The sequence below is a fragment of the Lycium barbarum genome, chromosome 3, assembly GCF_019175385.1.
Source record: "Lycium barbarum isolate Lr01 chromosome 3, ASM1917538v2, whole genome shotgun sequence".
In the NCBI taxonomy this organism is placed as follows: domain Eukaryota; kingdom Viridiplantae; phylum Streptophyta; class Magnoliopsida; order Solanales; family Solanaceae; genus Lycium; species Lycium barbarum.
The window spans coordinates 11,898,399-11,912,574 of record NC_083339.1 but is presented as its reverse complement, the minus strand read 5'-3'; the positions used below and the strand labels follow the sequence as shown (position 1 = coordinate 11,912,574).

Here is a 14,176-nt window from a genome sequence, read left to right as displayed (position 1 = left end):
ATTACAAGTTACGCAACTAATAACCAGAGAATTACTTTAAATGGAAAAAATAACGAAGTAACTAAGTCAATGTATTAGTTGCAGAATAAGATGGATTAGGTACAACGACCTTAATGGAGAATGTCCAACAAATCCATTGAAAGGTCTCAAAGTTAGATGATTGTGTCAAAAAGAAGCAATTTATCTATGTTTTCTTAGGTAATTGAGAACATATTATAAATATTTAATTGCAGGAATATATATAGGTACGTAAAGTTAGAAAAATTAAAAAAAAAAACTTTTTTTGTCTTTGTATCCCGGGGCACACCTAGTGCATTAGTTACGAGAACGAACCCAATAGACTCCATATATAAGAGCGTGAAAAAATTCAATAAATTAGTATTATAAAACAATTTTAAACCCATAAATCAAATGAAATGTGATAAAATATTAAACTCAAAAATCAAATGAAATGTGACAAAATATCGAAGTCAAACCTATACAATCAAATCTTGTATCTATATTTGTTTGGATCTACAATATTTGGTGTATACTTGTCAGCTTTTAAGCTCCACACGGTTGTCAATGAGAAAAAGAACAAGCAAGGAAAGAAAAAAGAAAGAGATTCACGTCCTTATTGAATTCACGCTACAAACATACCGCGTGCAATGAATGAGTTTAATTTAAATACGAAACGAGTTTAAATTGACAGTATGAAAAGAAGAAGAAAAAAATCACACCACCAACTACTTAGAAATTAAAGAGTCTGCTGGTGAAGAAAAAAAAATCACACCACCAATTACTTAGAAATTAAAGAGTCTGCTGGTGGGTTAATAAGTAAACTTGATCAAGGTACGCTAAACATGTAAATAGCCGCAAAATTAGAACTTTTGCTAAAGGGATTCAAGATATCAATAAAAAAATCTTGAAAGTAACCAAGTGAATTCAACACTTACTATATATACATAAAAAATAATTTTAATCTCATATATATAGTGTAATTTTTCGGTGAATAGAGTTCGAGTGAACTCCTTGCAATACCCTAGCTCCGGTTATGCATGTAAACTACCTCTAATCATTGAGTAAAATTCTAAACATCACCTTGATTTATATCACGACAAACGTAACAACCGTTCAGGAGTATAATGTGCATAGCGTGATGTATGAGATTTCTTCATTCTTACGTAAAGGTCTCGAGTTCGAGCTCTGAATATGAAGAAATTACGTAAGGAGCGTGCCCTTATGTGCCCCACGTAACATAATTTAAATTAGTAGATCAGTGAATTCCAAATACGAACTGATTATTACTTAAAAAAAGGTCGATACTGATTGAAGCATTAAAGGTATGTATTATGCATTCTTGAAGGAGCGAGTCCTGGAGATATAAACGTGTCTACATGGACACACAACCACAGAGACATAACTCCAAATATGTCGACATTTTCTTTTCCTGGAAATTAAATATGTCAAAGATTTAACTGAGTCAAAATCCTAAGAACAGTTCAAATGCTCACTATCTATGTAAAGCATTGTGCTCATCACATATTTTGTCACTTTTGATTCAGAGAGAATCATAGGAAGGCGCATATTAGGCAGAAAAAAATAAAATGAATGACCGTAAATACTAAATACTTATCCGCATTCATCGTTTATCTAAATCAAAAAAATTTAGTTAACCTGAAAAGTTACAAATTGAAATGGAATTATATATCGGTTAACCATAATATAAACATATATGAAGAAAATAGGTTGAATACATCGACAACTCTTTTAATTTATCAGTAAATTTTATTTATACATTCAAACTATGAACGACATGTTCCAATTAAACATCTAAACACATGATAAAATATTCACAAACGTCCATTACCTAGATAGGTTAATCACATAAATATGTCTCCTCCTTCAATTATATACATTAACGACAATTGGCCGGAACATGCATGAGTAGTTTTACGGCTTATTGAGGTTAATGCGTATAATTAAGAGACAATGGTAAAAAACACACCTTTTCTATCACATTTTTGTGACTTTTATACCCCAACTACCGATTGTTCGTTTTATCAACCTGAACTATCGCCATCTCTATATATAACCCACCTCAACTATCCGTTGTTCCATTTTCCTATCTGAAAACCCTAAATCATATTCGGTAGGAAAAGGGAACAACTGATAGTTGAGGTATAAAACTTACAAAACCTGGTAGGTCAAGTGTGTTTTTGATCATTAACTCTATAATTAATGAAATGACAAATTTTAAGATTAACTTATCTACGTAATGGGGCTGAAAACGCAAACAAAAATATGAAAATTTTGAATCAGAAGATTAATTGTTATAATCTCTTACAATTAGTTCACAAACAATTAATGTCACGTGGAAAAGTACAATTGCATAGGTCTGTCAAAAAATGCATTTGACCAAAATCTACACAGCAAAAAAGTGGGTGTTTTCACTCAAAAATTTGTCTACACAGCAAATATAATGATATTCAACAAAAGTATTTACCTTTTTTTAATCAATTTTTATAAAAATAAATAAATAAAACTTCTGATTTTAATTTATTTTTAATAATTATATTTTACTCCCTCCGTCTCAATTTATGGGACACAGTTTGATTTAGTATAAAGTTTAAGAAATAAATGAATAATTTTAAAAGGTTTAAAACAAATTTTAGACATCTATATGGCTATAAAGCATTTCAGGATAAAAATAAAATTTTAAAATTAAGTTGTTTCTAATTATAAAGAGATGTGATATTTATATGGCTATAAATTATTTCATTACACCTCATAAGTAGTGTAAACTTTTACAGTATAAGGAGTATAAGTATTTAAATTTAAAATATCATGTATGTGTTCAGAGTACAACTATAAGTGGGATTTGGAGAGAGTAGGAACTGAGATTTGGAGAGAGTAGGATCCATACGGACCTTATGTCTATTTGCTTAATCCTATGATCTTTATAGCCCACTTGTGAGATTACAGTGAATATGTTGTTGTTTGTACTTGTATGTATTCGAAACTGAGTCATATAATAATAAAATTAGTTAGTGTAATCAACCCTTAATCATTATTGGATTTCCGCAATCTTATTTATTGTAATTTAAACAAGAACCAAAACAAAAAACAAAACAAAAAAGAGGTATAAGACTACAAAAGGAGAAGAGTGTAGGAAAGTACAGCTCGTCGGCAAACAAAAGCAAAAACATTTTCGTATATATCAATCAACCTGTTTTTAATCCTTACACTTTATCCTCTCTTCCTAGCCACTTTAACTCCTTACCAATCTCCCCAAAGATAGGAAGAGAAAAAAACTTAACTTTCAAGAACCAATTCTCGATTTTCCGGCGACCAATTCTCGATTTTCCGGCGACCAATTCTTGATTTCCGGCGACCAATCCTTGATTTTCCGGCGACCACTTCTTGATTTGCCGGCGAGATGGGCGGAGGTGTTCCACCAGAACCAGAGATCCAAATCCAGGTCCATTCAAAGAAAGGGGGTAACTCAATATATCCAGTAGAGCCAACAACAACAGTAGGACAAGGACCTGGTGTTTATAGAGAAATTAAGCATTTCAAGAAATGGTTTCCATGGTTGATACCATCATTCGTTATAGTTAATGTGGTTACATTTTTGGTGACTATGTTTGTGAATAACTGCCCCCACAACTCTGTTTCTTGTTTTGCTGGATTCTTGGGTAGGTTTTCCTTTCAGCCTTTCAGTGAAAACCCTCTTCTTGGACCTTCTTCTAACACGTATGTATCTCTTTCTTATCCGCCCCTTTTGTTTTGTTTCTATATAAGTTGATATTTTCAGTATTTGTTATGTGAAATCTCTAAGCTTTATGGTGTACTCATGTTCATCTCTTTAAGATAAGCTCATAGAAAGTCACAAAAAAGTTCATGTTTTTTTTTTTTTTTTTTTTTTTGCATTCACTTATAGGTGTGGTTGAGCTTAAGTTGTTTGAATTAGCTTGAATAAGATGAGACAATACTCAATTTGATTATAGATGTGCCCTTTTTTATCAAGTTGTCAAGAGCCTGGGCTCTATGATAGGCTTTATTTAAATGAGCTTATGTAGCGGAGTAGGAGTAGCAACTGGGTGGGTCGGATCGGATATGGGTGAGTCGGGAACGGGTTAAACAAAAACGGATAGATTATCCGACCCCCCATATTTAACACGGATATGAAATGGGTTAACGGATAGATAATATGGATATCAATATTGTCGGTGATTTCAGGAATAGTCAGGTGAGAACACAAGCCAAAAGCCAAAATAAGCTTAGATTCCCAGAAAGCAAGAACTCATGAAAAATAACAAGCAGATAAATGAGTATTGCTAATATGGATATCCATATTATCCATCTGGATACCCATTTTTTAGTGGATAATACCCATATTTGATTCATCTTTAAACGATCAGTTATCCAACTCGTATTTAATGAGTCGGATTGGATGGTTACTTTTAAAAAAAAATAAAAAATCATTTTGCTGGTCCCATAGAAAAGGGAGGTGGGTTGTTATAATCACTCTCATTTGAGTTTTGACTACCAAATCTTCTGTCTTGAGTAATTGGAGAAGAGGATTTAAGTGGTACAGATTGAGTTAGGCACACGGGAGGTGCAGAAAGTAAGCCGGTTCAAAAGAGAGAGTTGGATATGCTTTTCAGTTTTGCTTCCAATGCTGTAATCTGATAACTCTTCAGGCATTCTTTTGTCCGTCTCTTTTATGAGGATCCAAACCAAGCCACGAGGAGCTTTTTTTTTTAATGTTTGTGCTTTAGTTTACTTAGCATCATCTTGTACCATAGGCTGCACTTAAGTTTCTAGCTCCATATTGTGACAAGATAGTGAAAATCAAAAGAAAACATGATGACCCCAATCAGAAAAAGCAAAAACAAATTAACTGGCTCAAAAAAAGACGTGCACCATCTTTTTGCAAATTTCACCTTATATGAAGTTTTTTTTTTCCTTACCAACAAAGATAATTTTGTGACCAGATCACGATATAACCTATGAAAAACTTGTACTTCCAGGTAGTTTTTCTAGGGAGAGAACCATCAGTAAGCCTACAATTTTGTAACACAAGTATTGGATGTGGCATATTCTAAGGGTTATCTTTTATGCAGAAGATGAAAATTTTGCATTCACAAGCTAATTTTATTTTGATCAATAAAAACAAGAACTAATTTTGTTTTGTGAAAAGGGAGAAAAAGAGGAGAGGAAAGAGTTCTTATTGAATTGGTTCGAGGTGAACAACATATATGACTCCTTATGTCGGCGTTTAAACTAACATCAAATGAGGAATTTTTAGAATACAGATGATGAGAGACAGTTTTGGCTATCCGAAGGGGATAGTTAAGTTGTTGAGGCATAAAAGTTGGTAACACACAGTGAAGCTACGTGACCTATGTCACATCATGTTGAATAGTTAGTGCGGTATAACTTTGTATATATGATAATGGAGATCCTTTATGCAATTGAGCGAAGTTCTCTAGTTGAGAAATAAGTCCAGTTTTGCATTACTTCAGTGTTCTTATTTTTTATTCTCCTAGAATTTACTGGCTTCTCCTACTAATTGTTATCTTTTGTGTCAAATGACCTAAGCAATTTAGTTGATCCTTTCTTTAACCCGTTTTTATTTGCTTTGGTGATGGATGAACTGACGGGGAAAATCCAAGGTGAAGTGCCATGGTGTATGCTATTTGTGGACGATATAGTTTTGATTGAAGAGACCCACAGCGGAATTAATGCTAAGCCGGAGGTTTGAAGACAGATCCTGGAATCAAAAGGGTTCAGGTTGAGCACAACCAAAACGGAATACTTGGAGTGCCAGCTCAGTGACGTAGCGCTTGAGGAGGGCGTGGAAGTGAGGCTTGAGACACAGGCCATACAAAAGCGGGGAAGTTTTAAATAACTTGGGTCTATTATCCAAGAAAATGAGGAGATTGACGATGATGTCACACATCGTATTGGGGCAGGGTGGATGAAATGGAGACTCGCTTCCGTAGTCTTGTGTGATAAGAAGGTGCCACCAAAACTTAACGACAAGTTTTACAGAGTGGTACTATGTTGTATGGCGCAGAGTGTTGGCCGTTCAAGAAATCTCAAGTCCAGAAGATGAAGGTTGTGGAAATGAGGATGTTGCGATGGATGTGTGGGCATACTAGGAAATATAGGATTAAAAATGAGGTTATCCGGGACAAGGTGGGAGTGACATCGGTGGAGGAAAAGATGCGGAAGCGAGGTTGAGATGGTTCGGGCATGTACAAAGGAGATGCATGGAGGCCCCAGTGCGGAGGTGTGAGAGGTTGGCTATGAATGGTTTCGGGAGAGGTAGAGGTAGGCTGAAGAAGTATTGGGGAGAAGTGATTAGACAGGACATGACGCAGTTGCAGCTTACCGGACATGACCTTAGAGAGGAGGTTGTGGAGGACGCGGATTAGGGTAGAAGACTAGTAGGTAATAGAGCGTTGTCTCGTATACCCTTCCATGCTAGTAGGCGTAGTATTATCTTTGTAGTTTCTTATCCTTCGATTTTCTGTTACTATCTATTTTTTCTTGTACTTCGATTACTATATTAGTTTGTTGCAGTTCTTGTTTCTTTTCTTCGTAATGCTTATCTATAGTATTCTGCCATGACTTATTTTACTTTCATCAACTCTTATCTGACATTTTTGTCATGTTTTCTCTTGAGCCGAGGGTCTTTCGGAAACAGCCTCCCTACCTCCCAAGGTAGGGGTAAGGTCTGCATACACTCTACCCTCCCCAGAACCCACTTGTGGGATTATACTGGGTATGTTGTTGTTGTTGTTAAGTTAGTTCATTATTTTTGTGTTTATAGTTCCAGATTTACTTAATTCGTTGTTTGACTAGCACTACACTGTCGACATAATAACGACGACACCTAAATCACATGTTAGTTGTGTAGAATATATGAATCCGCTATATCCATTTTGCTCTATTTGGGCCTATTTCATTTCACCACTCATTAAATTTATCTTTTAGGACACATTAAAGGTTTTCTAAAACGAGAGATTCTTTAAATTTCATACCTATCCCTACACTGCATGCAATCTCTAACCAAACTAAAAAGACTCATGTCAAATGCCGGAGTTAATTCTTTTTGAGAATGTGTCAAAGACCGGAATTATTGTAAGCATGTTAATATCAATTAAACCTTAAACCAACTTAATTGTATTGACTATAAGACATTTTGCTTCGGGTGTGCTTATGATTTGCTAAAACAGATGGATTCAAGAGATTATAGGTCTTCTGAAAAAAACATTCATTCATGTGATTATATGTCTAACTCATCCTACTTGAGTACATTCAACATCCTTATCAATTTTTTTAGCACATTCAATAATTGTCATGCCACCTATGAGCAGATACTGACTAGTCATACACTTCAATATTTGGTAATCATATTACTGAAACTTGCTGATCTTTTACAGCATTGAGGTTGATGAATGAATTTACGGCATTCTTTTTGTGTTGATTTTCTAGGCTAGTGAATTAATTTTTCTTGCTTAAACATAAGCTGCATTTTTGGAATAGGTAAACATCGAAATCACATGTAAAAAGTTGTTTATCTTTCCTTTTTGTTTAGACTAGAGAAGATGGGTGCTTTAGACGTGAATAAGGTGGTCCACGAACATCAAGGGTGGCGCCTTTTTACTTGCATGTGGTTGCATGGTGGAGTTTTTCATTTACTGGCCAACATGCTGAGTCTTTTAGTGATTGGCATTCGGCTGGAGCGAGAGTTTGGATTTGGTATGTTATTCTTATACTCCTATAATATTCAGAGCTCTCACCCGCATTTATATTGGGGTTTTGTTCTACGTTGCTCCTATCAAAGATTTTTTTCTTGTTGCAGAATCACAATAGATGTTATGTTGCATTTCCAAATGTACTAAGATTCCAGAAGCTAAGGCTTAGTTGCTACAACTTTCATGCATTTGTTAGTCACGAGATTTTTTTTTCCATAAGAAGTCACGGGATTTATAAGCTCGCGCTTCTCTTACCTGATATTAGAGTTTGAGAAAGCAAAATGTAAGGCCTACTTATCAGTAAAAAAGATTGAAATGGGTACTTGGATTTAGTATGTAGCTGACTTGATAATGTTACATCTCACTTTTTGTTTTTGTTTTTTGATGAAGGTAATATAATTTCTTAAAGACGGGCAAAAACAGCCCTTATATATGAAGTATTCGAAAAGATAGCCTTGTAAAATATAGTTTTCTACGAATGTCAATCAATCTGAAATACATATAGGAACCATGTGGGTGCACCAAACAGAAATAAGGGATAAGAGCTATTCCTCAAGTGTACGAAGTCCTTCTCTACTCAACCAAAACCTCTACTATTTTTCTTTCTCCATACAATTTAAATAAGTGCTAAAAGAGCAACATCCCATGCCTTGCATCTTTTTTTTTTTCATCTTCCGATAATCCAGCTAAACATACTTCTTTGACCATGCCTAGCATCATCCACTGAAGTCCCAAACCATCTCAGTATTACGTACCACAAAAGAGGCGCTATCCAACAATGTAAAAAGCAGATTATTCACGTCTTCTCATGAGTTTTTATACATGAAGCACCAACTAACGCAAGTAATCGTTTTCTTCCTCAAATTGTCAGCTGTCAAGACCACTCCTTGAATCTAACCAAAAGAAAAAATACCTTTCTCAGTACCCTAGGGATCCATACCGAGAGATGAGGAAATTTGGCTCCTGCCAACTCAGAAGCTTCTCATAATAGGACTTAACAGAGAAGATGCCATTATTCCCCATCCCCATCTCCATTCAGCATGGCTAACTTGTGAAGTACTTTGTTTTTGAAGCACTTCAACCAAGCTATGAAATTCTGTGACTTTCAGTCTTGTAAGCTCCTCATATAAGCCTCAATGCACTTTTGTATCCGTTGGACTGACATCTTCTTTTAGAATGAATTTTAGCATTAATTTATGTACATATTTGGAATGTGGTTCTTAAGTTGCTAGTCTTTGCACTACTTATGTCCCTGAAAACTTATGTGGCTTCCATTACCCACCCGAATGATACATTCCATCAAACTTTTCGCACTCCATCAAGATATTCCTCCATAATCCACACTCATAAGGAAGTGTGATACTTTTTTCCCCCCATTCCCCTCCCATGATCCTATATTTCTCTGCGATCGCCCTTCGCAAGAGCATTCTCTTCTACCTCGAATCTCCATAGCCACTTATCCAATAATGCCTTGTTAAAAACCCTCAAATCGGAAAATACGCAGTCCAATGCAACACTTCTGTGTCGTCACCGCCTCCCAATTACCAAGTGAAACTTCCTGTCCCCACTTGAGGCATCCCATAGGAAATTCCTCTGAAGGGTTTTCAGCTTTCTTGTAATAGGATATTACTAAGCATGGAACTTTATTTGAAGTATGTGGGAATATATTTGATAGAGTACTCTTACATGCGAGCCTCTTTTATACTCTTCTTATCACTGGGTTCCGAGTTGGTGATAAACCAAGTAGATAGTAGGAAGAGCCCCAACTTTGCAATTTAACACATGCGGTAAGACCTCAATCTTCTCCGCCTTGCCAACGGGGATAATGTCACATTTTCTAAGCACTCGGAACCATGTCAACACTTGTCTCAAGTAAGCCATCTGAGCTTTGTTAGCATCACGAAATACTAACATGTTATCAGCAAACAAAAGGTGTGACAGTACTTTGTCCACCGACCGCAGTAGACACCCCCTCATGTAACCTCCTATCGATCCTCTTGCTCAGCTCTTCCATCCCTAGTATGAACGGCAAAAGGGTAGAGTGTTGCCCTGTTTCACTTTTCTTGAACAAACAAGAAGTGACAAAGTCTACATGGTTTGCCGTTAACTAGTACTGAATTCGTGAGCTGTTGAAATGCAAAACTTGATTAACTTTCTCCTCTCCATCTTACATCAAAGGCCCATCTTCAACATAATGAACAAAAAAAAAACACTCAGTTTGCGTGATCATAGGCCTTCTCAAGATCCAATTTTGATCCTCTATACCCTTGCTTTCTTTTTGGATCAACCACCTCATTTTCCACCAGTAATGCATCTAGAATTTGTCGCCTTCCGCGAAAGCATTCTGCAAATTAGATACTCTCTTATCCAAGGCCTTCATTAGTCTATCGGGAAACATCTTAGACATAATCCTATAGATGTTTCCCACTAGACTAATATGCTTATAATCCTTTATACTCCGGGCTCCCTCTCTTTCCGGAAAATTGATACTTAAAGTGGCATTGAGTCTTTTCCTGAGTTCTCCCATATCATGAAAAATCAATGGTTTCCATCACCTCATCTTTGAATATATTCCAACAATAACGGGAAAATGCTGAAGTGGATCTATCTGGTGTCGAAACTTTCTCTCCTGCACAACACCTGACAGCCTCACGCTTGCTCCTCCTCCTTTTCCCCAATAGGTTGGAAGTAGGTATAAGAAACCAAGTGATATTATTTCTCCTGCAATTTTGTTTGGTGCTAGAGATTAATTGGACCTGTGCTTTCTAGTTTCCTTTGAAAACAAGTTTCTGCAGAAGTTTCATGTATTCGAGGCTAAACAAATGCATCACTTTCTTTTTTCTATAATAAATATCCTCCACTTAAATAGGCACATTTCTGAAAATCCTTTCCTCCACTTGCCTCATTTTTTAAAAGGATTATCTTCTCCTGTAAAAATTTTGGCGGTAAAAGGTGCATCTGAACAATTTAATGGATCCAATTGAGTAGAGAGGTGCTCTGATTGGTATGTGTTGACATAAATTTGTCAAAACTTTGCTATTTTCTCATTTGCATGGCATACATACATAACCTTTGGTCCTTTGATGCTCATTTATACAAGAGGATTCATTTCAATTTATCACATTTGCGATTTAAAATTAACTATTCTGAAAAACAGTTGTCTGGCGGCCTTGTCCGGTTAGATGCTCAAGTCTCCATCTTGTTCTTTTTCCCTTTTTGCTTACAAGGTTTATGTGGTGGAATACAGTTTTTATATATATACACACACACATTTAAATTTATTGCTTATATATGTTAGCACGGTCTGAGCTGAATGCTGTGGGTTTGATTGAACCTGCTGTGAAGAGCTAGATCCACCTCTGGTTCTTAACTTAATCTTGTGTTGTTGCATGTAATCTCTTACTTGTTTTTCAGAAGTAGCGGACTACTGTTTTGCTTATGTTTCTTTATTGTGTTTCACAGTACGCATTGGCCTTCTCTATATCATTGCTGGACTTGGTGGTAGCTTGTTCTCAGCTCTATTTATTAAGTCAAATATATCTGTTGGTGCTTCTGGTGCACTTTTTGGATTGCTGGGAAGTATGCTTTCGGAGCTCATAATCAATTGGACTATATATGCCCATAAGGTATTTATCAAACAGCTCTCGTCACAGTTCACACCTGCCATTAGCGGTCAGCTTTCTGATCATTTGATTGAGAAATCATCTTAATAAGCCCTTTGACGTATTTTTTTCCCCCTTCTCTGCAGCTTGCGGTTTTGCTGACCCTTATGATCATCATTGTTATAAATCTTGCGGTTGGAATTCTCCCGCATGTTGACAACTTCGCTCATATTGGAGGATTTATGTCTGGTTTTCTTCTTGGTTTCGTATTTCTGATCCGGCCCCAGTTTGGCTGGGTGAGCCAGAGATATGCATCCAGCGCATATTCTTCAACATCAGCTAAACCTAAATTCAAGGTGTATCAGATGGTCCTATGGGTTATTTCTCTCATTCTTCTGATAATTGGGTAAGTTACTTTTGTGCTGTACCTTGTTTTTCCTAAGTTGTACAAAAGATAGATAAATAAAACTAAGTTATTTTCATGATACTTCTTAATTACCTCTCTACTTAGTCAAACATTTATTTGTTGCCAAGCTTGTAGAATCTAAGTGACATGTTATTTGTAGGATGTAGGTCCCATTACTACTGTTATCAATTACTTCATGGTTCCATCTCCATGATTCTGACAATTATAGCCTTTAGACGATAAACTTAGAATACATATGACTACCTTCTATCAGATATGCAAAATGTGTCATTTAGAATAAAACATGTGATGCTTCTCAGCATTTAGTGGCAAAAACTTAAGATGGTTAAATAATATGGTAATTTAGATAAAGAAGATTCTGAATTTGATTTTTATCTGAATGCCATATTTTGTAGCCATTATCTATATTATCCTTGGTGTAGGTTTACTGCTGGCTTGGTCATGCTTTTCCGTGGAATAGATTTAAACGATCATTGTCCTTGGTGCCATTATATGAGCTGTGTACCCACTTCAAGGTGGAGTTGCAACACAGAACCTGTTTCCTGTATGGTAAGTAGTTACTGAATTTTCTGTTCCACGAATCTAAATAAAGCTCCTTCACTCTCGTGACATGAGACGTTCATTTTCCAATTCTATAGTTACAGAACTCAGGTTAGGAGAGTGGATATTTTCCATAGGGATGTAAAGTTGCATTACTATAGCTTCTATATAAATGTTTACTTGACAGCAGTTTAAGGATTTTCGCGTTTTAATCACTTAGGGGTCGTTTGCTTGCTGTTTAAGAGTTATGCAGGATATAGTTATGCATGTATTATTTAATCCATCTTCTACCCTGCATAAATAATGCCTAAATTCTTTCCTAGCTTATACATGTAGTAGTTATGCCGGATTGTAAGCTGGTAACCAAAGAACGTACTTGGTGTCTTAAATTTTATACATAACAACTAATACTACGAAACATGGTACTAGTTATGCTGGTTTTAATACATGAATAACTCACTTGCTAACCAACAGTCAAACGACCCCATAGGCTTCGAAGTTAATTAAAAGAAAAGGTTGCGGCTACTTCTGAAAACAAATTTTTTCAAAGCAATCATGCTGTATTTTTCATTTATTATTATGGAAGTTTTGGTGTGTTTGATTTGGTGAGTTGAACTTGATTTCGTTATTGCAGTCCGAGCAAACAAGTAACCAGCTTACCTTGACGTGCTCCAACAGTAACAAGACGAGATCATATTCTTTATCAAATCCAAATACGTCTCAGATCCAGGGGCTGTGTAGTCAGCTATGCCGTTGATTAGCCATCACTTACAATTTGTTTGTAAATTGATGTCTGCTATACGTTAACATTTCATTAACTGTTTTTTCTTGTATTGGAAAACATTCTTATATAGTAAAAATTTCACACAGTTCATATTGGAAGCTTTCTTAACCTGAGTTTACATTTATGAATGTGTTTCTTCCTAACACAAGCTCTTGTAGTTTGAGTAGAAACCTCCCCCTTAGAACTTTGATGTCAGAAGCTGGAAATTGGTTTATATTAATTGATAATCTGGTAAAGATGGTAGTTAACTTGCTATTACGTTAAAATTAAGTGATGTGTAAAAGAATCTTAGATTACTAATAATTAATACCGTCACTACTACTACTAGCACTGCTACTATTTCTTTATAAGATTTACTAGGTCGTGGTCAAAATTTTCGGTAACCATAGTTTTATGTAATTTGAAAAAGACCTGCTTTTCATTAAATTTGCCAATGATTAGATATTAACTTCCAATTTTGTGACATTTGGCTCCTTGTCAACTTTATATTTAATTACAACTAATTCTTCCACGTGACATGTAATGTTTTTTTAATATCTGTTGCAATGATTATAAAATAAGAAGGCATGAATATAGGGGAGTCAACGAACTAGTAAGGCTACTTGCAGCAAATATTGAGGGTGTTGCCCAACAAATTTTTATTCACAGCTCAAATCTAACGGATAGAATTTGTAAAATATTTGATGAAAAATCAAAATTATTTAGGAGTATTTAAAGGATTACTTTAAACTTATCCTAAACAGAAGGGACTACTTTTGTCATTCTCTTGTGCATATTCTTACAGAATCAGTCAATCAGCTCAATAGTTAAGACTTAAAGAGGAAAATTTGTGGTATTTTATACTAACATTGAGTAGGATTAAGTGTCTTTAGGAGACATAGAAAGCGATTAAGTATGATTTGACGTAAACATTAAGTATGAATCATTTTTCACATTTGGTGTATACATTAAGACGTTTCAAAATATTATTAGAATATATATTAGTTAAGTATTGAAGATGAAAAACTGGTAAAAAATTAATTGTTGTAAAATAAATCTAAAAGAGTTAGTACAATATATTAAAAGATGAAAG

General features: G+C 35.3%; 1 protein-coding gene and 1 long non-coding RNA gene across 3 annotated transcripts; both read left to right on the top strand.

Annotated features, from left to right (window-relative positions):
• Positions 1-3,113: 3,113 nt before the first annotated feature.
• On the top strand, positions 3,114-13,194 carry LOC132630370 (RHOMBOID-like protein 1). Of its 2 annotated transcripts, none has more exons than XM_060345954.1 (6): positions 3,114-3,735; positions 7,592-7,755; positions 11,214-11,377; positions 11,500-11,759; positions 12,203-12,329; positions 12,955-13,194. In XM_060345954.1, the coding sequence occupies exons 1-6, from the start codon at positions 3,419-3,421 to the stop codon at positions 13,075-13,077; spliced, it is 1,155 nt and encodes a 384-aa protein (XP_060201937.1). In that variant the 5' UTR covers positions 3,114-3,418; the 3' UTR covers positions 13,078-13,194. The 2 variants fall into 2 exon arrangements, with proteins under 2 accessions (XP_060201937.1, XP_060201938.1); XM_060345955.1 differs by lacking the exon at positions 3,114-3,735 and adding an exon at positions 3,764-6,441.
• LOC132630371 (uncharacterized) lies at positions 7,762-9,770 on the top strand. The gene is made up of 2 exons (XR_009578573.1): positions 7,762-8,034; positions 8,142-9,770. It is a non-coding gene; the product is annotated as an uncharacterized LOC132630371 (long non-coding RNA).
• Positions 13,195-14,176: the final 982 nt, after the last annotated feature.